Here is a 25,854-nt window from a genome sequence, read left to right on the forward strand (position 1 = left end):
GCACAGACCTCCCCGTGGAGCCACTCACTTTCCTCAGCTCCCTTTGAACGTCCTGCCTCTGCGGCTTTGCTCACACCATCCTCCCTCCTGGTATTCCCCTCACTCCTCTTCTTTGTCCACCCAAATCTCACTGACTCTTCGGCACCCGCCACTGCCACCCGCACCAGCTGACCCAGCAGAGCCAGGCACCCTTGGGAGATGGCAGCTAACTCTGGGCAGCCAAATGAGGAAACTAGTATTTGCTTCTAGCTGGAACTTGCTGGAAGCTGGACAGGTTCACCCATTGTTTACCATACCTACAAATCCTAGGCTGGTGATGAGATGGAGGGTTTGTAAACTAGGAAGAGAAGTGCTGCTAAGGGAGGACCAGCTGCCAAGGGCTCCGCAGAGCCCCAGCTCCACGGAGCTCACAAGATGAGGTCAATCGCTCCTTTCTCAGGAGAATGAGTGACAAAGACACAGCCGTACAGGCCAATGGAGAGTCAGATTAGAGGGAATGCCCTTAATAAATTCCCCAATGGGAGGCAGTTTCGCTTTCCCTCAGCATCTCGGGGCACTAGACCTACCACTCACTGTGAAAACAAGTGTTGGTGCCAGAGGCTTCTGTGGATTCCAAGGCTGCTTTTTCAGAGACAGGTACTTGAATTCTCCTGCTTGTGGCTCAGGGGTCATTCTGTGCATACTCCGGGAGCTTGGGGGTGTGTCTTAACGGGATCAGGTGACATCGATTCACAGGTCACAGGGCCAAGATTCACCCACCTTGCTGGCTCACTTCTCTCCTCCCTGGCAGCTGGTTATTCTCAGCCACGGATTACTTTCCCTCTCAACTTAATTTATCAGAGCTATTTTGAGCAAGTTGCTGGGCAGGGGAGGCCAGTGTGAAATAGTAAAGCCAGTTAGGGGACAGGCGGCTGCCTTCTACCCTGCCCCTTCCCTTCTCTTCCCTCTGCCCTGGCTATCCTGCTCCTTTTCAGCTAGCCAGCCCCCTGGAGAGCAATCAGGTTAACTAATGGCCAGGGAAATGCATATACTGCTTGTGAAATAGAAATTATACAGATTAAGCCTCAAGGGAGGACTTTAGTTAAAGTATCATAGTGCAAGAGACCTTCCGAGCTGGAAGATAGCATTGCCACCACCTTTGTCCTGCTCACAGCAGAGGGAACTGCCCCACCCCCTCCTGAGGAAAGGTGAATCTTTACCTGCAAGTGGCCATGATTTATGCCACAAGACCCAATGCCCTGGCTATTGCTGATTGGACGGGGAAGGGCAACTGTGCCAAGGGTAGATTTATAGGCTGGCTTAGCCCAGTAAATTGGCCTGGTGCTAGAACTTTGTCCAGTAGGGATGGCAATGACCCAACTGGACTAATTGCATTTTCTGTCTCTGGAGTTTAAACCTGAGACCTGCAGAGAGAGTTAGACAGAGAGCGGGAACAGAGTGGAAAGACAAGCAGGGAAGCAAGGGTGGGCAGGGAAGCTGACAGTGCAGCAGGCCTCAGTGAACTCTGCTGATTAGCCGCAAGGAGGTGGGAGGGTGTTGAGCCTCCATCAACTGTCTAGTGCCCACACTAGGTGCCAGTCTCAGGATGCCCAGCCCAGGCTCCTGGGTGTCTGCCTCCTGCTTTTCCATACAAATTCTGGAAAGAAGCCCCCTTTATGAGATAATCTCAGTGGGTCTCTCTTATTTACCACGCAAAGGAGCTAACGAAGAATCATCTGGCCTGGTTTACCAAGTAAGGAGTTGAGGCTAGGAGACGGTGGGTCACTCCCTAGGTTACAGAATCAGCACCTGACCGAATCCACAAAGGAATCCAAGTTCTTATCTCTGAGGGTGGGAGGGATGGGGGTGAGGAAGACAGTGACCAGTCAGGGAAGGGGTGGGGGGAGAGTTGGTTTCCAGTTAGAGTGAGGAGCAGAAGAGGAGACGTGGAGTTCAGTTGTTCAAACTTTCTGTCACGTTGTTATAATTAAAAACAAGTTTGTAGACAGTAAGAGCTGAGTTCTAAATTGCCCGTGGGTAGTATCCTCTCAGTGGCTGCTCCTCAGGAAGCTTCTAGGAGCCCAGACTGCAACTCTGCTGCTCTTGTCACCTCGCTTTCTTCATTAACCTTCCCTAGGTTGTGCCCACAGGGAAAGTGGTTTGGAAAGGGGTGGAATGAACAGAATTCTCCCCCTAAATGCAAACCTACTTACCTGTTGTGTGTTCTAAAGGCAACTTTAGGCCGGTTTTGGGCTAATGTCTAAAACTCTGTTGAGTCCTTCTTGCCCATACCCTAACATTTAATGGAAAGAGAGTTAAAGCTCTCATATCAGCCCATGAGAAATGCTGACAGGAAAGGTCTTATTTTGAGAGGCTGTGGACGTAAGGAAAGAATCCTCAGGGCCAAACTTTGTACTGGATGGAATAATCCTTAAAACAAAGTTTACACCCACACTTTCCCTCCTCACAGGCCCATGGATACAGTACGGATTGCAGTTGTGGGGGCAGGCCTGATGGGGCTCTCTACCGCTGTGTGCATTTCCAAACTGGTCCCACGATGCTCCATTACCGTCATTTCAGACAAGTTTACTCCTGATACCACGAGTGATGTGGCAGCTGGAATACTCATTCCTCATGCTTACCCAGGTGAGAGAAGGATTTTAGCTCCTCTGTCAGATAGGATAGATGTTAGATAGAATGACGTTGGTGGAATTCTGTTGACATGGACAGCTGGACGTACATGTAAGTGTAATGTAGGATTTTAACATCTTATTGGTTCATCTGTGAGAAAGGCTCAGTTATGCTGCAGGACAAAAACAACCTTCAAATCTTAGTAGCTTAAAAAGCAAAGGTTTATTATGTGCTCACACTACGTGTTGACTGAGCATCAGCAAGGGATCTGCTCGTCACCCAGTGACCTAAGGTGATAGGGCAGTCACCATCTTGAATGTCGTGGGTACCCATGACTGGAGGAAGGCAGCTCTGAGGGGTCTCGCCTTAGCAATTAAAGGCTCTAACCAGGAAGCTACTGTCATCACTTCTGTGTTAGTGTTAGTCATGTGCTCCCACCCCTCAGAAGGAGGCCAGGAAGTGCAGTTCTATAAGGCTCTCAGAAGGTGGACAGCCAGAAGTATTCAGTGAACAGCACTAATGACTACAATTGGTAACTCTAAGTCTTTCCACTGATACAGGTAATGACCATCAAGTCAGAAATTACTTATAATGGAACCAAAATGATCCTAACTTCTAAGCCAGTATAAAAAAAATCAGTCAGTATGTATTCAGCCCTAAAGATGTATTGATTTTTTTAAAACATGTCCACGCATCCTTTCCATTCTGTATTCTTCACATGAAACAGGAGGAGGAGGGAAAGAGCGTGAAACAGAAACCAAAATCACTTTGCAGGGAATGACGTTTATACTCATTGTCTCCACATCCTCATTTCCAGTCTCTTTTTTCCCCATTAGTCTTTATTCTTTAAATCAAAGTTGTACATGCACATAGTTTGAATAATCAAATGGTTACAAGATTTATTACAAAAAACAGCAATCTAGACTATCAAAATTGCCCTATCCGTTTAATCCGGAAACTCACGTTCTTCAGTTCAAGAAGCTGTCTTTGACTTACTCAGCTGTTGACTTGTGCTTCCTGATGCCTCTGTCCCTCTTTCTGGAATTGTTATGCTGAGCCTCCTGGACTGGTCCTCCAACTCTCTTAGCTTCCCTGCCCCCACCTCCACCCCTCCTATTTCTATCTCTTTCTCTTTTTATTTTACTTTCTGGGAGATTTTCTCAATTTTATTTTTTACCTTGCTATTGAATTTTTTATTTCTACTATAGCATTTTTCAGTCTAATGCTCTCCCAACTGAGCTATTTCGGCTCCCTTCTACTATAGCATTTTCAATATTCCAAAGCTCTTTTTTGTTCTCTGGATTTTCCTTTACTAGAACATCCTATTTGTGTCCTATGGTTGCAATATCTTTTCTCGTCTTTCTGAAGATACTCATAATAGCTTTAAAAGTTTCCTGTCCCTGCATAGTTTCTGTTGTCTCCAAGTTGTTTGATGTTTTTGTTTCATGTTCTCATTTTTCACGTTGCAAGTTTTCCTTGGCCATGTGGTCATCTTTACCTGTCTGCTGACTTTGAAGAGCAGGACCCTAAACAGAGGATGGGAATGTCTGAGCACTTGTGTAGGGCTTTTTGCCTTGAGCCTCCTTGGAGTGACATGACAGGGCTGTTTAGTTGGGGGACCTCTGGTGTAATTATGTTTAAGTCTTTCTTCTTGGGCAGGTCACGTTCCGCAGAGGAGAGGCTGGGGAGGGAGAGGGCCTGGCTGGCAGTATTCTAGAAGGTGGGGGGAGAAGAGGGCTGGATATTAGCATCCGGTTTGCATGTGTTTCCTAACCCTCCTATTTCCAGTATGGTATCCCTGCCTTTGCCTGTGCTTGGTGTTTCCTAGTCCAGAGACCCCGTGTTTCACCCAACAGAGAATAAACCCATCTTTTGCCAGGATGGGGAGGGCAGTGGCCTTGGTGTTGCAGGTCCAGGAACTTGGCTTTATCAGCAACCGTGATGCTGGAGTGCCTCCCGGGAGCTGCCTCGCGAGGAACAAGCACAGGAGCCTGGTGTGTTTGCAGAATGCTAGCTCACACTGGGAGCCTTTCTTGTGACCAGAGTTCTTGTGTCCATTTTCCAGGAGCCCCCTTGCTTGCACCAGGCCCAGGTGAGGTTATCAGAAGGCTGTCTGATAGTCATGGAATCATCTTTAAGGAAGGACGCTCATCTGAGAGTTTATCCAGGCCATTGAGGCTCCAGCTCACCCTTGGGGCAGGTGGTTGGGGTTCTTGGATCAGGGTCTTTCTCTCTGATGCTTCTAGATAAGGACTCTGGTCTTCTCTTTGGGCTTCTTTCAGACCAGCCCCAGTGGTAAATACCTTCTGTGATCATAAATGTCAATACCATTTGGGGACCATACTTGTTCTATAGGGTTGTTGTGAGGATTAAATGAGTTACTACATGTAAAGCATTTAGAACAGTGCCTGGGACACAGTAGGTGCTGTATCAGCATTTGCTTTTGTTTTTACTGCTACTCTGGCTACAGTTTTCTTTTACCAGCACTTGAACGTGAATTAGGTCACCAGGCTTCCTCTACCCACTGCTGAATTGGAATTGTGCATTTTTTCAGGATGACTTCTGCAGCGTATGAGTTGCAGCCACTATTTTGTTTTTAAGGTTTGAGATGGGAATGGGGGATGCATTTCAATACAGCCCCACACACTGGCCTAGGTTGTTGGGGTAAAATCCATCTGAGGTCTGATTTCGTTCTCTTTGCAGCTTATTGTTTATTTTCTCCTTATTTCTAAACCAGTGGCCCCAGTCTGCAATTTTGGAATACAGTGTTGGGTTTACACGGGCACATGTTTAAAGATGACAGCACAGACCCACTACTAAAAAAAATATTTATTGCTTCTTTAATAAGTGAATTGCTTTAAAACCCTGCTACTGAAATGCCCTCATTGACCTGGGGGCTTTGTCTGGGGAGCAGGTTGTCTCCGCGGGCCTTTTCATCTCTACTATGAACCCCAAGGACAACTCTCCAAGCAGAGCTGACGCAGCATCCTCTCTGCCTCAGATCCTTCGTCTCCTCTGTGGCTCTCCCCATCGCAGTCCCTCAGGATTACTGTTCTCCAGTCCCTGGCCTGACCCTGGACTCCCCCTCATGACCCTTCCTTAGAGATCAGATGTCTAAATACTTCCCTCACAGCTGGATTTGTCTGTGCCTCTGGGTTATGCTTGCTCTCTGTGCCTACACTGGACACTATTATTTTTAGTCTTGAACTCTGACCCTCATTGCCTCACTGACAGGCCTGGCACCCTTCCAGAAGCTGTGTCCAAATCCAGTCTCTTGTGCTTTGGCAGGGATGCCTGAGGGATAGAGAGCACTGGTCCATGGGACTCTGACAGAGAGGTGGTACCTGGTGTGGTTCCTGTACTCCCCTGGTAACCCTGGGAATGCTATCTAAGCTGGTCCATGATTTCATGGAGTGGAGGGGGATGGATGGCAGCCGTGGATGCGGCTGCAGGGAGCTCTTCTCGAGGAGCTGAGCTCTGCAATGCAGGCCTTGTTTCCTTGTATCAGAAGAGTGAGCAACCTGGGCTTCCCACTGATGTGTAGGTTGTTCTCTATCTTTGTTGACCTGGGCCCCACAGATTTCCCCTTGTCACCCACCATGTTTTCAGCCCCCAGGACAGAGGCCCTGGGTCCTTTCTCCTATCCTCTCAACTGTATGGCCAGCTGGATGCCTCAGCTATGAACTAACTTCTGCTCAGATTGGTTATGGGCCCTTCAAAGACCTCTGGAATACACCTAGTGCCAAAGATCACCTTCCAGCTGGCTCACATGTCAGATTTTGCCCTGCGTGGTTGATTTCCCCTCCGTTGTTTTATCATTATAGGAACATAAACCAACAGCATGTCAACATTCAAAACTCTGGTCGCTGACAGATCCTCCAACACAATGTGGTACTTTATCTAAATGTCCCTCCCTGCCTCTTAATTTTTTCCCAGTTTCTAGGAAGGAACTTGTCTGAAGCATAGTCATTATCCTCATTTTCCCTTCTGTTCTGCTTTGCTTCTCTGCATGATTACAGACACACCCATTCCCAAGCAGAAGCAGTGGTTTAGAGAGACATTTGACCACCTATTTGCAATCGCCAATTCTGCACAAGCTGGAGATGCTGGTGTTTATCTGGTGTCCGGGTAAGAGAGGAAATCTGACGTTATTTTAGAATTGACAATGATCATAACAGACTTTAGATTTCAGCATAAAAATATTATTGAGTATCTGCTGTGAGCAAAGTGCGGAATTAGATGTGGGAGGATTTAGAACATTTTAGGCTTTACACGAAAGAACTTGAGAAAAACAAGTTATAATATTAGACTTTTTAACGATAACCTTTACAGTTTCCCATCACAAATACTATTTTGAGTTTCCTCAGGGATTATGCAGTGATTTGCAAATATGGCTAGAAAAACATATAGCTTGGGTTATGTGGGAATGATGTGGCTGACGGAAAGCAAACAAGTGTGATATTGGAATGGGTGCAGAGATCCAGGATAGGGACATCTTATTTATTTGGTGTCCCTGGATCATGAGATGTTCCAAAAAGTAAATTTGCAGGTCACTAAAGTTGCCTTTTGAAGTGTCATTTAGGAAAAAATATTTCTGAAATGGTTAGCAAACTTCTATTGGATTTTTAATATCGGATTTCAGGAGACATGTATAATTAAATGAATGAGTCTAAAAAATAAATCCTATTTAACATTTCTAGCACAACTAGCACCTAAAATATGACAATATCTTTCTATATCTTCTTAAACAGAGATCGCTAACCATTCTATCACTTTTAATTTATGGCATAACACAACTGTGGTCTATATTATCCTGTGTGATAATACAGTCAGGTCCTACAGCCTTCTGAAGAGCAGAGGGATGTTTGCCTTTTACTAAGTTCTCAAAACCACTGTGTTTTTTTTGTACTGTTTTAAAGAAACTCTCCTCCCTCCTTTTTTGAAATCAGGTTGTCTGCTGACATTTCCTGCTAGTGAACACACCTGCATCCGGCAGATTTCTACCCTTTTCCTCTTCTTTCCCGCCCTCACCATCACAAACACCAAATGATGTTGACGTCACTAATTTCCCACGGTCCGTACCCAAAGTAGCAACTTTTACTTCTCTACTTTCTGCAGATGGATTGATACTATAACTGTCTCCAGAGCTAGTTGATAAGCCATATAGAAAAATTGTTCTCATTGATTTATGGCCAAACTTTTTGTCCCAAACCAACACGACCCAGTGTAATTCACAAACTTTGGCTCTAAGTAATTTTTGGAAACATCCGTGTCCAAAATTCAAATGTCCTTTCAGCAGTAAGACTTTGCCACCATTGAGGATATTAAAAAGAATGTACTTTAAGCTATTCTAAAAGAGATTTATTTCCCTCACATGAATGATTGTTATCCGACTTGCTTCCAAAAAGGACTTGAATCAGTCAAGCAAAGATAAGGGCACAAATGTCCTGTGCGTCTTTGGCATAAGTATATAGCCTTATTCATCTATTCATTCCTTCAAACAATTTATTCAGCATTTATCAGTACCAGTACTCTCCTAGGTATCAGGGGTATAGAAAGGAGCAATGCAGTACATACTGCTTGGCATATGGTAGATGCTCAATAAACACGTGTTGAGGGAATTTTTAAGAAAGACAGACATAGTCCTGCCCTAGTGTAGCTTATGGTCTGTAGGGAATGTCCTGAATATAGTGAGTTACAAATGAGACACAAATTACCAAGGGAAGAGTACAGAGTTCTATGGAAGCATGTATCTGGAGAATAAACTTGCTCTGGGAAGTTGTGAGAAGCCACCAAGAAAAAAGTAATGTTTCAGTAGAGACCATCCAGATGAGTGTGGGTTAGTCTGGTGGGGTTGTAGAGGTGAGGGGGCAGAGACAGGGTTGGGGACAGAGGAGGCAGCATTCCAGGTAGAGGGAAGAGCGCATGTATAGACCTGAGTCTAAACTGACTGTGCTGTGTTGGAGGGACTGAACAATTCCAGGGTAATGGGAAGTCATTGAAGGATTTTACACAGCGAAGTAACTGATCATATTTGCATTTCAAAAATATTCTGTCTATAGTTTGGAGCACAGATTTGTGGAAAGAGAGATAATGGTGGGATAAATTAGGTGTTGACAGTGAGGATAGAGAGTAGATGGATTTGAGAAATGCTTAAGAGGAGATTTGACGGGTCTTGAGAGTTGATGGCATGTAGGGGATGAGAGAGGACAGAGTTAAGGATGACTCTGAGTTTTGGGTGTTAGCATGTGGGTGGATGGGGTGCCATTTTCTGAGTTGGATAAGACTGGGGAAAGGGGTAGGGGAAGAGTGTGTGTGGGGTTAATGTATGAGACATGGAGGTAGACTTACCCAATGCGGAGTAGGCAACATGAGTCTGGATCTGGTTTTGGAGCTCAGGAGAGAGAAGAGGGCTGGAGATGTTCTGAGTGTTCGGCCTATAGATGATGGTGAAGATACGGAAGACAGCAATCTAGTTCAAGGAGACTGTGCAGAATGAGACGGCAAGAGGGCCCAGTGTAGAGCCCTGCAGCAAACAACATTTATACCTTCCACAGGGACCGCTTTGAATGGATTACTTAGAGATATAAATTCTGGTACATTAATGACCACATCATTAGCAACCATGTAGAGCACTCAAAGGATTTTCCTCGCTATTTTAGAGCAGCCATGATTTAGAACATTTATGCCTATTGATGAAAACAACCCAATACTTATAAATCCAAACACGCCTAGCAGCTATTGGTAGCACTGTTACAGGCTTCTTGTTAACAACCAAGATCATTCCAGCCTCATCCGCTTCCAACCGTGCTGGTGACTTAGTGACAACAGGCTCCTCCTGACAACGCTTGCTTCTCCCAGTAAGAGCTAAAGGTGATGACCTACAACTTAACTCATAATTTGCACCCCTGCCTTCTGCACACCCACCATTGCTCATTCCAATTTAGATATTTTGGTCAGAATTGAGACCAACCTTTAAACTTTTGATGGTTTACTTATAATTTATGTAAAGCATTATGCAAAACAGGAAAACTTTTCCTCAGAAATGCAGTCATAAGTAAACAAAGAAAATCTGAGCAAGAGCCCCTTAGAAAAAGAGAATTAAATTCAATCTTTAAAAGACACACTACTCTTGAAATGTCTTATTCCCCCCAATCATGAAGATTTTAAATTTAGCTACTGAGTTATCTTAACCCAAGAGAATGGAAGAATAGATCTTTTTCCCTTTATGTGTATAGGAATGTGTTTTAAATGATTTAGAGAATGTCACATGGGGTTCCTAGAAATGTGTTATTTCACAAAATTTCAAGAAAATTTTCCACTTAATATGTTTGAGTTGGCAGATATTTCGGAGCATCCCTGCTGAAGAAGTGCCGTTCTGGGCTGACGTGGTTCTGGGATTTCGAAAGATGACCAAGGCTGAGTTGAAGAAATTCCCCCAACATGTGTTTGGTCAAGCTTTTACGACCCTGAAATGTGAAGGCCCTGCCTACCTGCCGTGGTTGGAGAAAAGGTCAGTTGAAAGGGCTCTTTGCTGCTTTCTTTATCTGTCATAGCCATAAATAACTGCATAGCTATTCATAAAATACATACTGACAATTCTTTGTGGTCCCTCAGAGCTCTTTTCCAGTGTGCCTTGTTGCTCACAAATGTCTAGGGCTTTGTAAAACAGTCTGAAGACAGCGTTTGTGTCACAAGGAGTGAGTCACGCCACGCTGCTAGTAACACGTCCATCTTCTACTTCTAGTGTGCACCTTGATGCACGATTTGGCCCCCTTCCCCCCAATAAAACCCACTTATTGAAACAGTATCTTAGTTTCCTTATCTGTAAAATGAAGAATTTTGGAGAGTACACTTCCAGCTATAAAATTATAATTACTCTAGTTCTTTGGATGAGAGAATTTTAGGCTTATTATAAATTGTTTTTGAATTTTTTTTCTCGTTAGTGATAAAGAAAATAGCTTCATTATTTTCTTTGTTATAAATAAGAGCTCTAAAACTGAGGGCTTATTTAAATTAGGTATTTGCTTCCTCACCAAGTTCAGCCCCAAATATCTTGACATTGCATTTTGGTTTGGTTTTCATGACTTCCTGTTTCCAGTTAGTTAGGAAACACATTGAGAGCATTTTTATTTGAGACACATCAATAAATCTCTCTTCAGTTTAGTCTGGAAATTGCATGCGTATTGAGGGTTGTGAAACCTTGACACTTCCAATCCCCAAATCTGTATATTTGGTAGATGAATAGGAACAATGAACATTATTATATAAATGTTGAAAAAGTGACTTGAGGTAAGCAGTGGCAACAATGATCTGGTCCCCGATGTAGGCTATAGGATAATTCATTCATATAATTCATTAATTCCACAATTCTTTGTTGAACACATATATAAACTCGGCACTGTGCTAGAAAATGGTCAAGAAAGGATCAACTATGATCACTTTTCTTAAGGAATCCATAGTCTATTGGGAGTGATGGTGTGTATGTGTGTATATACGTCTGCGTGTGTTTATATATGTTAATTAACAATTACAGTAACACATATGGGAGGGTTTAGTACAGGTTTTGAGGGTGGATTGGGAGCACAGAGGAGGGAGCCTAAGTCTACTAGGCTCATGTCAGGAGCATCATGATATGTGTTTGTAGCTTTGTAAGTGCTCTTCTCACTTTTACCTCTTAGCAATTTATATGGGACATTTTACTTTTGTAAGTTCCAGTTTCATAAAACCCACACTTCTGTGCCTTGTTCACTGGCCCATAAACCACTGTTTGTATGCTCAGTTTGAACCTGCATACATCAGCTGATGAACATTTTGAGCCATCGTATGATGGAGTTGCTCATGAGCCAACACTCACGTTTCAGCAGCATCGCCATATTTTCTGGGTGGCAATGGTATGGAGTATTCATTTTTGTCCTTATATCATAAAAATGACTGGAAATAGAAAATTGGAAGTGCTAATGCTAGTGATTTGAAGTTGAGGTATCATATATTTTATCTTAATTAAATTCACATAAAGGGAAATCATTAGGCACGCCAAAAGTGGCAGAAGTTTACTGTCAATATGGTGCATAACTTTTTTGATTATGATAAAAAAATGAAATAGAAGAACATGTACAAAATGTTGGGTATAAAAAATGAGGTGTCATTAGAGAGTTTTATCATTTTTGGCATTTTTAGTTCTCTTGGGCTGAAGTTTCTTTATTATCCCCAAGTCTGTTGTATGGCTTCCTCATCTTGGACTTTTGTCTCAGTTGTTCAGGAAGGTCTGTAGAAAACCTGGCTGGAGTCCTGTGGTCTCTGGCAGATCAGGAAGAGGTGGGTGAGGGAGAATGCTACAGAGTGTTTGTTCCCATCACAGAGACTGTCAAGGGATGGCCAAGAGCTTTTCTGTGTGGGGATGGCCAGAGAATGGATCAGGGATGGTAATGGACAAGAGAGGTAAGGGAAATGGATGAACTCTTGTAAACCCTTCATGCAAATTCCTAACATTTTCTTTGTCATTTTGTCTCCCTCTCTTCTTCATACATTTTTTTTCCAGAAGCACTTAAGAGTAAGTTGTATACATGATGCACCATTTATGCCCCTATTTATTCCTAAACATTGCTACTTGTATTTTCTAGGAACAAGGGTATTCTTTTACATAAACACAGTACTATGATAAAAAAAATCCAGATATTTATATTGATACTCTATTCTGTGGACCTTATTTGTATTTTTCCAATTGTCCCAATGAAGTCCTTTGTATATATATCTATACAGATATATATAGATAGATATCTATGTCTATCTGGTCCATGATCCAGTCCATGATCGCACGTTGCATTTAGTTGTCATGTCTCTTTAGTGTCTAGTCATTGTCTTTTATGACATTTACAACTCTGAATAGTACAGACCAGATGTTTTGTAGAATGTCCCTCAATTGGGGTTTGTCTGAGGTTTCCTCATGATCAGGTTGAGCTTATGCATTTTTGGTGGATAGAAGGAACATTGAATCCTTACTGCACCATACTAGGAGGCACATGGTGTCAGTTTGTCCCCAGCTGGTGATGTGACCTTTGATCACCTGGCCTGCCAGGTATCTCCAAGGCAAAGTTACTACTTTTCCCCTTTGTAATTATTAAATGCTTTGTCAGGATATACCTTGGGGCTGTGTAAATATCCTGTTCCTCATCAAACTGTCACCTTCTAGTTTTAGTGTCCATTGATGATTCTTGCCTGAGTCATTACTATAATGTTTGCCAAGTGATAATTTTCTAACTCCTTCTAGAAGAGCTTTTCCTTTTCCTATATTTATTTATATCACTATGGACTCACAGATTCCTATTTTATTCAATGGGTTATAGTCTATTACTCTTATTATTTATTTTTATGTTCAAATTGTCTAAGGTTTGGCCAGTTGCCCTTCCAAGCTGCCCCTTTTTGACATGTCTGCACCTGGTTTTTTGTTTTTTGCTTTTTGGTTTTTTTTTTTTTTTAGCATTTTCTTACTTATGGGCACAAGATTCCACACACTTCAATTTGGAGAAAAAATATTTTCTTTTCATGAATATTTCCCTCCATCTTTTCTGTAATAGAAACCTGAGGCAATGCCACAATTTAAATTTACGGATTCAGTGCAGAATATATAGCCTTTACTCTTCCTCCCTCCCCCTTCCCTCTGTTCCCTGAAGGTCCCCTCTGTTGTGATTTTGGGTATAGCTAGAGAACACACCCAACATCAGACCCTCCTCGACCTTGTCCAGCCTGTGCAAGAATACAAACAGAAGCCCACATGCGTATGTGTAAATACTTAGAAGTCCTAAATCAAGCTAACAAACCGTTAAATAAGATATAATTATCCTTTTACCATAACAAATGTGCCTTACCACCGCCAGAAGGCCAAGTTTACATTTCGAATTCTTGGATTTCCGGGAGTGCTGCGCCTTAATGTGGCAGCAAGTGGCCTTAGGCACATGCTGTGAGGGACCCCAGCCCATACACCCAACTTCCATCCATACTATCCCCTTGAAAACAGCTTTCCCTTGGCCACCCATTGGGCTCAGGGATGCACACAGGGGCATGGTCTGCCCTTTGGAGGAAGACATTGCAGGCACTGGAGGTGGGGAGGGAAGATGGGGATCTTGAGTCCCCAGCCCACGGACTGGAAGTGAACGGAGAGGACTGTGGCTGAGCACATCCCTCAGCCCCACATACTACTTCTCATGCATGCCTGGACAAGGGCCAGAGCCAGGTCCTCTAGGTGGCCCAGTGGAAGGAAGGTACAGCTCAGATTAGCCGGGGTAAGTTCTAAGTCCTAGTAATAGTCTTGAGCTAACGGGTCATCAGGGGGAGGGGATGTGACGTTTCTCCCAATCTTTGTCTGATATATTGGATATAAAGTCTAGACAGAAGACTTAAACAGAAATTCTTCCTGGGAGAGAGGGTGCATTTCTTTCATTTTGCTTTAAGGGACGGATAGTAGATAAGGTCCTTGGGAGATGGGGAGTTTTGATGGGGCCGAGAGGGAGCATGAGGCTCAGGGCACTGGAAGAGGTGGCAGAAGGGGTGTCGCTGCGGGAAGGGGAGAATGCAGGAAAGCCAGCTTCACCCTCATTTACGTGTCACCTCCTCTGAGGAGTCTTCATAAGTCTCCCGGTTTGCCTGTGGCTGCCCTGGGCAGTAGGAAGGTCCCCCTTGGGTGGGTAGGGGTCTCTGTCCCCAGGCTGGACAGTGAGTTAGGGCCAGTCCCCAGCACGGCTGCTCTCCGTCCCAGCTGCTCTCCCTCTCTGGCTGAAAATGAATGTTTTAGCTGTGGGGCCACCCTCAACTGTTTTCACATGGAAACAAGTATTATCTGAACAATTTGTTCTGGCTGCTTCTGAAGTATCACCTTCTAGAAAATAGGCCCCTTATTTCCATAATAACCTTATTTTCAGGCCTAATCTCTAACTGTGGGATGAAGGCCTGGGAAAAATCCCTATACCCTCTCATTAGTTGGAAGCCTGCTGTCAGCATTTTACTCCACCTAAAATAACCCGGTGAGTGGTACTTTGTGCCAGTGGGAGCCACCTCCTGACTGCAGTGCCATCAGGCCTGATGACCAGCCAGCTGGGGATCGTGCCTTGGAGCTCGCTGCTTCCTGTCTGTTTTTAGGTGACAAAGTCAGGGAGAAGAGGTCCTAGGGACTGCTGTGGTCCCCCATGGAGTCCTGGGGAGGCCTTTTTCAGTCCATTTGTTTGAGATACACATCCACCATGACAGGGGCATGGGTCTGGGACACGAGTCCTCAGGCAGACGGTACACACAGTCTACTGCAGGGAAGCCATGCGGAGGAGACGTTTGTCCTAGCAGCCCCACATCCCACCTTTCAGCACCCTCTTGTGCCCCTGATACCTCATGCTTCTTCCTGACCCCCAGTGTAGGGCCTGCACAGACAGCACGCAGGGCCTTCTCTCTGTGGAGATTAGCTGACCCCCTTCCCTCAGGGCCTGGCATCTGGCCAGAAGGCCAATGTGGAGGAGGAAGTGGGTCCCCTTTCCTCTGGCAGGAGGCTTCGTAGGCCAGGGCCTCCTCTCAGCCCGAGGCAAGCCTTTCAGGCGAGGATTTCAGGCCAGGTGGGAGGCAGGGCAGCGTCATAGTGGTGGGTGGGACCCCCGCGGCTTACCCTTGGGCTGCCACCACTCTTGTCCACAGAGGCAACCCAGCTGGGAAGCCACACAATCTATGCTTGTTCCTCACGTCCAGGGTCTGTTTTGTTGCCTCCTGTGCCCCTTCTACACAAGGTGAGTGTTCTGGCTTCAGTGTCCTGACTCAAAAACGGGCATTTCACTCAGTAGGCCGAGTGAACAATGGCTTCAACCTAAGCTCTATCCTTCTGAATATAATATAATCTTCCAAGCAAGAAAACAATGTTTTTAACCATGAATTAGATCTTTAGCATTTTTTAAAGAACAGAGGGATCATCTCCCTCTCAAAACAAAAACAAAAACAGAAACCATATATCCAAGTATATCCAGAACAAACAAACAAAACACCCTGAGGTTTAAACAGCCACGCGGATCATGTTTTATATCTTCGGCCAGCGGAGTCATACTCTGCTGCATTTTACTGCCCCTTCCAGGAAATGAATCACAGAGGCAATAAGTCATCTGAGCTGTCTCTCGGCCAGGCATCCTACCTAAATAAATCATCCCCGGGGAACCAGGATCGTCCTTCCTTTATGACCCAGGAAGCTGGGTGCCCGGTTTCTGTTCTGGGGACCCCGGATCTTAGGTGCATTGTGTCTTTCCAGGAGGCCACTAAAAGGCCCCGCGCTGCCCACAGCACTGACCACAGTGAGCTTCTCTCTGTACGTTCCTCCCCACTCATCTAATATGTCCTCTCTCTTACTGGCCCTGGGACAGCCTTCAGTCTCCCATCTCCTACAGCTTCTGTTCTCCCACTTGGCCTGACTCACAGCGGTGCCAAGAAAGGAACTCCTGTGGCTCCCTCAGCCACAGTTGGACAGAAACATGGATTGTGCATTAGGAATGGTACAGATCATCCCTGCCTTACACATGCCCAACTTGCAAAGGTCCCTTCCTGTGTGCAGCAGATTCCTGATCCCCTGTGCCCAGCACACACCATGCCGCTAGAGTACAGCCTTCCTTTCCCAGGCCTCTATGGATTTCCTCCCCTCTCCCGCATCTGCCATCCAGCCCCAAACCAGAGATGCAATGGGCAAAAGATGGTCCCAGGCACAGTCTAAAGTGAGCACTCCCCTTTCTCCCTGGCTGTGCGAAGATGAAGTGTGAGGGCACCAGCCAGGAAGGTGGAAAATGTTGATGTTCGTTTTTTCTGATGATGGCAACAAGGTTAGCAGGGTATAGATGGAGTCTGTGTGGGGTGCAATAGTCTTGGGGCTTCCACTGGGGCTTCAGTAGCTGCCCTAAGGCAGCTGCAGAGGTGAACTTGTTTCCCGAAACCACACTTGCTAGATGGACTAAGGATGCACGGCTGCTCTCCTCCAGGACCACCCTGCCCATAGAAACCCTGGGCCTCATCCTACTTCCTTCCCCAAAGGGACCAGAGGCTGCTCCACGCCTGAACGGGCTTAGAGTGATTAATACAAGTTCCTGGAGTGGACAAGGCAGACATGGATATTCTGAGAAGTGGGAGATAGAATGCAGTTTACTTTATTAGAACATGCATTGCAAAGGAATGAATGAAGATTGGATCATCAGATGAGATAATGCTGTCAGGTCAAAATTAGACCATATGTATAGATATATAGATATTTAGTTGCTTTGTAAACATAAAATGCATTTTTAAAATTCTAACTATGGTAAGCTATTTTAGGTATAGCTACATCAAGCGTCACTATTTTTTTCCCCCTCATCTTCAGACAAAAAGACTGAAAATAGTTAATTTTCTGATCACTGTTAGTAAAGTGTCATTCTTCAGGCTTGAAGCAAGGATTAATATTTTAATTGACTATGTCTAATAATATGCAAATAATACATAATAGTAGGACTAGGTTTAACAAATTCTTGATGTAAAATATCTTGCAGAGCCAGCCGTCCCCTCTAGGGCCCTGACCACCATCCTCTCCCGGCTGTCCTGTCTCTCTCCAAACTGCAGCAACGGCTTCCTATCTCTTCACCGTTTCTCTCCTCTCCAAGCTATCCTCAGGCAGTGACTCAAAAACTCAATGCTGTTTCCCTCATTCCAACAAACTTTAAGCTATAGATCCTGTCTCTGCTGTCATTGGTCCTTCCTGGGGCCAGAGAGGAGCTAGGCTCATGCAAAGGTTGGGAGAAATGTTCTCTTCCCAGCTCTGAACACCCTCCCTTCCCCCCGGGCTCCACAGCAGCCCGGCTCAGGTCTGAGTATCACCAGTTCTCTCAGAATCAGTCCCCTCAGGCTCTGACCCTCGCCCTCTAACAGAGGAAGCTCCAGCCAGCCCGAGGAGCCAGCTTGGGAAAGAACACGGTGCCACCCCCTCCTCCCTCCACCATCCTTGGCAGAGACACAGATTTTCCAAAAGCAATCTGATCTGCAGAGAAGCATCTTGGCCTTCCCACAGACAATCATGTACCTTCTCACCACAGAGTCGTCTTAGACACTTAAGTGAGAGTTTTTACTTTATATTTGCATAACTCAGAGGTCTATTTGGATAACATTCCCAGAATAAAGGTATAAGCTGTTAAAATCTTAACAAAGGACTGTTAAATGTCTACCTTTGGCAAGATGGACAGCACTTAGAAATTTTAAATGGCAAAAAAAACTTTTCCCCCAGTTTCTACTCATCAGGTTCCAAAAATAATGAAGGTCTAAGTTTCAGCCAATGCATTCCAGGTGCGTGCGGGTTCCAGGGCAATATCTTGGCTCTGCTGCACCCCTCGTTCTGTTCCTGCTGGGCTGCACCCCCCTTCCTGCCCTGCCCTCCCACTCCAACGCCCCTGCCTCCTTCCTGCAGCCCCTGCTGCCCAGTGCTGCTGTCCAAGCAGCCCCTTCCCTCTGTACGCGGCAAGCTCACCAGGGTCCTGTCTTTACCGGGTGTCCCCCTCCCCGGTACGGCATCTCCACACCAGAACCCCCACCTCCCCGTTTAGAGCTGCCCAGGGTTCCTCTCTCACATAGCTTGGGCTGTGGCAGGGGATAGGAGGTGGAGTGCAGGAGTTGCCTCTAGTTCCAGGAGAATGGAGGGGATGAGGGGACTCCCCTGTGCTCCTGGGAGGTTGTGTGTGTGTGTGTGTGTGTGTTTAAAGAAATGCTTATTGGAGCCCGTGTTCTTCTCAGTGACACAGTCTGCTCAATTTCCCTTCTTGCTCAAACTCCCAGTGAATTGAAGGAAGGGCCCTGAAGACAACCATCCCCCTTGTTTATGGGTCAGGCTGATGCAGTCCAGCAGAGGGCTGACTTTCGGTTTGATGAAAACACGCACTCTTAGGTTTTAGGGTGATGGGCAGAGGACATTGGGCTGGGGCTTTTAGTGGGCACGGCTTCTTGAATCTCCCCATCCCCCATTTCCTCATAGGAGTTTAGGGCGATAGTATTCTCCCTATCCAGGATGAGGTCTTACTCAGTTGCAGGAAGCCCCAAAAGGAAAGTCACCAAACTTCTTATACCCCTCACTATGTCACCCTAAACCTCCAGAATAACTGCGTCGTATGGTTCTAAAAGCACCTTGTAGGTGCCGGTCACCCAGTTTAACATCCAGCTTCCAAGTCCAGTGCCCTCCTACACCTGGTGTCATCCTGATGCATTGCCCGGGGCATAGACAATAATGACGGGGCATCACCACGCGGTCACATTGCAACAGCGCAAAGATGACCGGTCCCTGGGCACGTTCAGTAAGTTTCTCCCTGGAATACAAGGCCTGGGAGGGACCCAGTACAGCAAGCCTGACTTCCAAGAGCCCATTCCCTATGATAATTTACGAAGTCTCCAGGTAAGGGGTGGACTTTCATTAGTAGCTCAACTAGCAGGGTGCCCTTGAAGCAGAAAAGAAGGACATTTGTAGTTATTGAATTCTTATGTAATCACCATAAAAACCCTGTGAGCTCAGCACTCTTATCCCTAGGTTATAGTTGAGGAAACAAGTTCAGTGAGTTTAAGAAATTTGCTCAAATCTCAAGGCTGGTAAATTCCTTTATTTCTCTGAATTAGGAAATAATTCTGAGTTCTAATGTGATGGTTAGAATATGGAACATAATGTTTAAGTATTAACACATGGAATTCACAATCTGTTAAAAGCAAAACCAAATAATGTCCAAATAACGATCAATAGAGAACATTTTTTTAAAATCCAAATGTCATTCTTAGAGGCTCTAAAACATAATTAAACTTAAATGATATATGGGTGTGGCGGGCAGGCATACTCATATATGAGACACCAGGTCTTACTGTAGTGTAACACATCCCTAAACCCTATTTTTTCTTATTAAAAAACCTTTATTGAGCAACTGCAGTGTATTATGCACTGTGTTAGCCTTCTTCCAAATGTTATCTCATTTTATTTTCACAATGAGCCTATGAAGTCAGTATTATTATTTCCAAATTATGGATGGAGGATTAAAGTTTAGACTTGAGTAACTTGACCAAGGTCATATGACTGTTCAAGGGTAGAGCCTTCCTGAACTCTTTGTAAAAGTCTTTTCTGTATGTTCACTATCCTAAAGATTATAAACGCACTGCAAAATGTCGATAATGCCACAAAATTCCCATTTACTCCTCTTTCTATGCCAGTGTTAGGAAAAAAAAAAAACTTTACACAGTCATCTTACCTTTAAAAACACTCAGGGGCCGGCCCGGTGGCGCAAGCGGTTAAGTGCGCGCGCTCCGCTGCGGCGGCCCGGGGTTCGCTGGTTCGGATCCCGGGCGCGCACCGACGCACTGCTTGGTAAGCCGTGCTGTGGCGGCGTCCCATATAAAGTGGAGGAAGATAGGCACCGATGTTAGCCCAGGGCCGTCTTCCTCAGCAAAAAAAGAGGAGGATTGGCAGATGTTAGCTCAGGGCTGATCTCCTCACAAAAAAAAAAAAAAAAAACCCACTCATTCATCTATTGTTATATATTTAAAAAACATAATTTAAGCTCCCAACTTGTTTATTCCACTGAGAGAGTTGAAAACTAGTGACCATAAAATTTTCTGCATGAAATACTTTCTGTGAACTATTTTACTTAGAAAAGAAACAAACAAGACAGTAGCCCCAGCCTCATTCTCTCTCTTTTAACCGCTTTTAGTTACACCAAAAAGTAGTCTATTGGCTTTACAGGTTCTCAGGGGCCCTAAAGTGTGGATGTTGCCAGGTTTTTTTCTTTGGTTTCCTTGTCTCAGGTAAATGACACACTGTCTTCCATGGATTTTCAGAATAACGAGCAAGGTGGCATAGAGTACAAATGCCAGTGCATAGAGCTTAAGTTCTGTGGTTTGGAGCATTGCTGCTTGAAATAACAGCTTGCATTTAATAGTACACGCACCACCTGTTCGTATGATCTTAGAGCAAGAGGTAGCCTTCGAGTTCTTCTAGCCTAGCTCTGCTTGGCACAGTACAGGCCCTCAGCAAATATTTGTTGAATAATAAATGAACCTAATCCAGAGGTTTCCAACTGTTCTTGTTCAGTGGAGATACTTCAGAGGCAGGGTAGCAGGGGCTGGGGTGGGAAGCAGACTGAGAAGATGGAGACCTGCTCAGGCCACCCATGCCCTCTTCCCCACCCCCAGCATCTCACCCTTCAGCCAGATGAGGGAGAAGGTGGAAAGCCACTGATATAAGCCAATGCTGCTATTTTACAGAATAGGAAACTGAGCTGTTGGGGTCAGGATCTAAGACGCAGTGAGCAGCAATGGGTGTCTTCCATTCTCATCCATTTGCAGCACTTTCTAGAAATAGGAACCAGTGTCAGAAGACAGCCAGCTTCCTACTGATCTTCCCCCCCCCCCAAAGCCCCAGCAGATAGTTGCATGTCATAGCTGCACATCCTTCCAGCTGCTGCATGTGGGACGCGGCCTCAGCATGGCCGGAGAAGCGGTGCGTCGGTGCGCGCCCGGGATCCCAACCCGGGCCGCCAGCAGCGGAGTGTGCGCGCCCAACCGCTAAGCTACGGGCGGGCCCGCTGCTGATCTTAATGCAAGTTTCAATTGAACTTTCCAGTCAAGAAGTAGGAGTGGGAAGTTGGAATCACTTCAAAGAGTTTCTCCTTGCTAAGTTAAAATCGACTGTCAAACCACGCCATTGTTTACCACTTTCACAGACACCTCTTATTTATGCTCTGGAAGTTTCTGCCTTGTCATATGCTTCCTTTCAGCCTTAAACCTCTCTTTATCTGGCCTTGAAGGCAGATGGTACTCAGAACTGTTGGCATGACCACTTCTGCTCTCTCAAGGGCAGGTAGGGCAACAGCACTCTACCCACATTTCTGGTGTCAGCCCTTCCCAGATTCTCCCTGGAACAGGCCTGAGTTGCAGCTGTTGGAGAGAGAGGGTGCCAGTGTGGCACCACTCAGTATTTGTCAGGGTTCTCCAGAGAAACAGAACCAATAGAATGTATATATATTGACGTCCATCTCTCTATATAGTATATATAAAGTATATGTGTAGATATTATGGAGGCTGACAAGTCCTAAGATCTGCAGAGTGAGTTGGCGAGCTGGAGACCCAGGAAAGCAGATGGTGTAGTTCTGGTCTGAAAGCTGGCAGGCTTGAGACCCAGAAAAAGCCAATGTTTTAGTTTGAGTCTGAAGGCAGGAACAAGCTGATGTCCCAGTTCGAAGGAGGAGGATCAGCCTTTTTGTTTTATTCAGGCCTTCAACTGATTGGATGAGGCCCACCCACATTTGGGTAGGCAATCTGCTTTACTCAGTCTACCAATGTAAATGTTAATCTCATCCAAAACTACCCTCACAGAAACACCCAGAACAATGTTTGACCAAATATCTGGGCACCCCATAGCCCAGTGAAGTCAACACATAAAATTAACCGTCATACACTCAAACCAGGATTTCATATTGTCTTCAGTATTGGCCAACACTTATGTCAAGCCCTTTAGGTACTGGGCACTGAGCTGGGTCATAGCAGCATAAGACATGGTCTCTGCCCTTGATAAATTTATAATTTATTAATATCAGTCCCCTAGAATGTATTGTGCTTAATATCTTTTGAAGTACTGTCACGCCCATTATTTCATTTGAACTTCACAGCCATCCTCTGAGTCCGGCAAGTGAGGTATCACCCCCATGACACAGATAAGGAAACTGAGGGTCAGAGAAGTGAGCTGAGTTGGCTAAGACCTTAAAGTTAATGTGAGGCAGAACTGGGACATAAACCCATGCTTTCTGATTCTACATCACCACTCATTCGGAACTTACTTCATTCTGCCAAGTATTTACACTCCCATCTCCCAGCTCCTTTGTCAGCTCTTGAGGAAGAGCACTACACCCCACACATTTTAGGGCCCTCTTAGCAGTACCTTGCATCCAGGCGTCCAACCTGCATCTGTTGAACAGAGCTGCTGATAGTTTTTTTTCACATTATATCTTCTACAAGTGACCTGTGAATAAGATTATAGGGTTTAGGAGTTATTGTTTAATGGGTACAGAGTTTCAATTTTGCAAGATGAAAAAAGTTCTGGAGATGAATGGTGGTGGTTGCAGAACAATGTGAATGTATTAAACTTAATGCCATTGAACTGTACACCTAAAAATGGTCAAAAATGGTGCATTTTATGTTATGTGTATTTTACCCCAATTCAAAAAAAGAAAGAATACTATTTCTTTTTGTTATTGATGTACATTGTCCAAAAAATCATTATCAACTGCAACTGTCATTTATTCCATCAGCTGCGAATATTCTGTGTTCCTCTCATGCTAACATCCCTGTGGCAGATGTAAGGAGGGAGCATGTGTCCCCTGTCCCAACCATCTAGTTAGGGAGACCTGACTAATACAAAGGAACATGCAAGAGTTAACAATATGAGACAAAATGTCCCAGGCAGTAAATTTAGGTGCTAAATAAATGGCATAAACAAGAAATGCTTGGGTATTTAAAACGCCAGATTAACTTGGTATTTATTTAGCATCCAGAATGATATGGAAACTCTACTAAACATAAAAAGGACAAGGCATACAATTTCTTTTGTTTTGAATTTTTGAAATAGGTCTTTATTTAGGTTCGTCTTTAGGAATCCCCAGTTTCCTAGGATGTGGGGCGGTCGATGGCTGGAACTTGGCCTGCCGGGGCCCCTTGTTTCCGTGATCCTGTCTGTCACTTCCCATGAGGGGTTGAGCAGGAGGCACCTAAGGCTCACCTCAGGTCTCTTGTTCTCCCCAGGATCAAAAGAAGTGGGGGCCTGATACTCACCCAGCGGATAGAAGACCTGTGGGAGCTTCACCCATCCTTTGACATCGTGGTCAACTGTTCAGGCCTTGGAAGCAGACAGCTTGCGGGAGACTCGAAGATTTTCCCCGTGAGGGGCCAAGTGCTCAAAGTTCAGGCTCCCTGGTTGAAACATTTTATCCGAGATGGGAGTGGGCTGACATATATTTACCCGGGTGCATCCGATGTAACCCTGGGTGGAACTAGGCAAAAAGGAGACTGGAATCTGTCCCCAGATGCAGAAACTAGCAGAGATATTTTTTCCCGATGCTGTGCTCTTGAGCCCTCCCTCCACGGAGCCCACAACATGAGGGAGAAGGTGGGCTTGAGGCCCTCCAGGCCAGGCATACGGCTGCAGAAAGAGCTCTTAGCCCGGGAGGGCCGGAGGCTGCCTGTGGTGCACCACTACGGCCACGGGAGCGGGGGCTTCTCCATGCACTGGGGCACTGCTCTGGAGGCCGCCCAGCTGGTGAGTGAGTGTGCCCAAGACCTCAGGACCCCCAGTCCCAAGTCAAAGCTGTAGATGACACAAAATGACAGCAAATGGCCCTGCAGACTATTGATCAAAATACAATTTAAGCACCAGAACACCTTTAAATAACTTTTCCATTGCATGAAAATTTAATTAAACATGACTTTGCTTTCAAAATTAGAAATAATGCAATATATATCAGTAGACTTAGGACTAGTACTAATCTAATCTAGTACTAGACTTAAGTCTAGTACTAATGACATAGAGCATAAAGCTCTATTTTTGTTAAAAATACTTGCTATAGCGTAAGATTTCTTTTAGATCTGGTGTCCAGGGATCTATGCTAATTTATATGGATGCTGGAAGCTGTAGAGATTTTAATACTTTTTGGCTCATAAATCCACAGGAGGAAATAATGTATGGAAAACACTTAACTAACTCCCTGTCAGTTGCAGAGCTGCCCATGATGCTCTTAGGTTGTAGTCAAATGAACACTATAATCCCTCTAAATAAATTTACACGGTGATCACGCAATTCAAGCTTATTACATTTGATGGAAGACAAAGCGTGATTCCTGCTAATCCTAGTGGCAATCTCTTCCTCCCTTTGGCTGGTAATGATCGTAGAAGAAAGGGATGAAGTTGCCTACAGAAGTGGCATCAACTCAATAGCTGTCTGGGGTCAATCACCTAAGGGGCGTACTTTCCATTACCACAAATGACTGAGAGCTGGCTTGTTGGATGGTTGACTTCGCCCAAGCATTTTTCAGGATTGAATAGCTTGTGCAGCCAAAGAGCTAATTTGCTAATTAAAACGGAACAATCAGTCTAAATGAAATATAACCAAAGAGTTTTCTGTAAGTTGCTAAAAAGTATTGAGGAGAAAGGAGAATGTGTCTCATAATAAAATTTGTTTGGAAATTGCTGAATTAAATCAATCTAACCTGGTGTCTTGACTTGGGCTTACTCAGAGCCTCTAATCTGCTCATGTACATTGTGAACACTCAGGAGGGTTTTTGGCTTGAGTCAATGGTAGAGGAGGTGCTATTCATTGAGGTAGGAAAGCTTGGGAGAAATAGACACAATTTTAATTTTAATTTTTTGGGGAGACGACATGTTTAGTGATAGTAAGTTCTATCTGGACATCCTGGGGGGAGATGTGGGGTTGGCAATGAGAACATGGGAACGAGAAAGCCCCCAGCACAGCTCCGTTTTTACTGTTTTGTTCGTTAAGCTTTTGCATATGGTTTTGTTTGACAATAACGTTGTGCTGGGAGAGAGAAAGAGGGAGAGAGAGAGAGAACACTCCAGAACCAGAACTAGTACTGGAATGTCTTAATCGTCCCTCTCAGCTACTCAAGTTCCCAATTAAATCAAGTGCGGGTTCTTTTCTATAGATTTCCACCAGGGGGTGGTGGTGTATCAAATTCAGATACATCTGTAAATTCGAAAATTTAGAAATGACTAGAAATAAAAAGTGGATACGGGGTGTGTGGAGTATGTGTGTGATTCTTTTGAGGTTTGGGAGTTTACAAGCCCAAAACGCAATTGTTCTAAATTTTGTTTCAAGTATTTGAGAAACGTACAAGCTCAGGTAGACTGAAAATATGTGCGCACCCACACGCACTCATGGCACACAATCTGTAAGAAATAATGTTATGATAAATGGCATTTTAAAGAGGGAAAATAAATTTTTTGTGTGTATGAGGAAGATTGGCCCCGAGCTAACATCTGCCAATCCCCCTTTTTTTGCTAAGGAAGACTGGCCCTGGGCTAACATCCATGCCCATCTTCCTCCACTTTATATGGGACACCGCCACAGCATGGCTTGCCAAGCAGTGCGTTGGTGCACACCCAGGATCCGAACTGGCTAACCCTGGGCCTCCGCAGCGGAGCGCGCGCACTTTACAGCTTGCGCCACCAAGCCGGCCCGAA

General features: G+C 44.9%; 1 protein-coding gene across 1 annotated transcript; it reads left to right on the forward strand.

Annotated features, from left to right (window-relative positions):
• Window positions 1-2,449: 2,449 nt before the first annotated feature.
• DDO (D-aspartate oxidase) lies at window positions 2,450-24,109 on the forward strand. The gene is made up of 4 exons (XM_058566849.1): window positions 2,450-2,625; window positions 6,630-6,738; window positions 9,947-10,123; window positions 23,404-24,109. Exons 1-4 carry the CDS (start codon window positions 2,454-2,456, stop codon window positions 23,969-23,971), a joined length of 1,026 nt encoding a protein of 341 aa, XP_058422832.1. The 5' UTR covers window positions 2,450-2,453; the 3' UTR covers window positions 23,972-24,109.
• Window positions 24,110-25,854: the final 1,745 nt, after the last annotated feature.

Source organism: Diceros bicornis, chromosome 23, assembly GCF_020826845.1.
Source record: "Diceros bicornis minor isolate mBicDic1 chromosome 23, mDicBic1.mat.cur, whole genome shotgun sequence".
Taxonomy (NCBI): domain Eukaryota; kingdom Metazoa; phylum Chordata; class Mammalia; order Perissodactyla; family Rhinocerotidae; genus Diceros; species Diceros bicornis.

What these genes read in the sequence shown, in the direction of transcription:
- DDO (XM_058566849.1), top strand. Translation starts at nt 2,454, where the DNA reads ATGGATACAGTACGGATTGCAGTTGTGGGGGCAGGCCTGATGGGGCTC. An exon ending in GGTGTTTATCTGGTGTCCGG is followed by an intron (nt 6,739 to 9,946) that starts GTAAGAGAGGAA and finishes AATATGTTTGAG; the next exon opens with TTGGCAGATATTTCGGAGCA. An exon ending in CTGCCGTGGTTGGAGAAAAG is followed by an intron (nt 10,124 to 23,403) that starts GTCAGTTGAAAG and finishes TGTTCTCCCCAG; the next exon opens with GATCAAAAGAAGTGGGGGCC.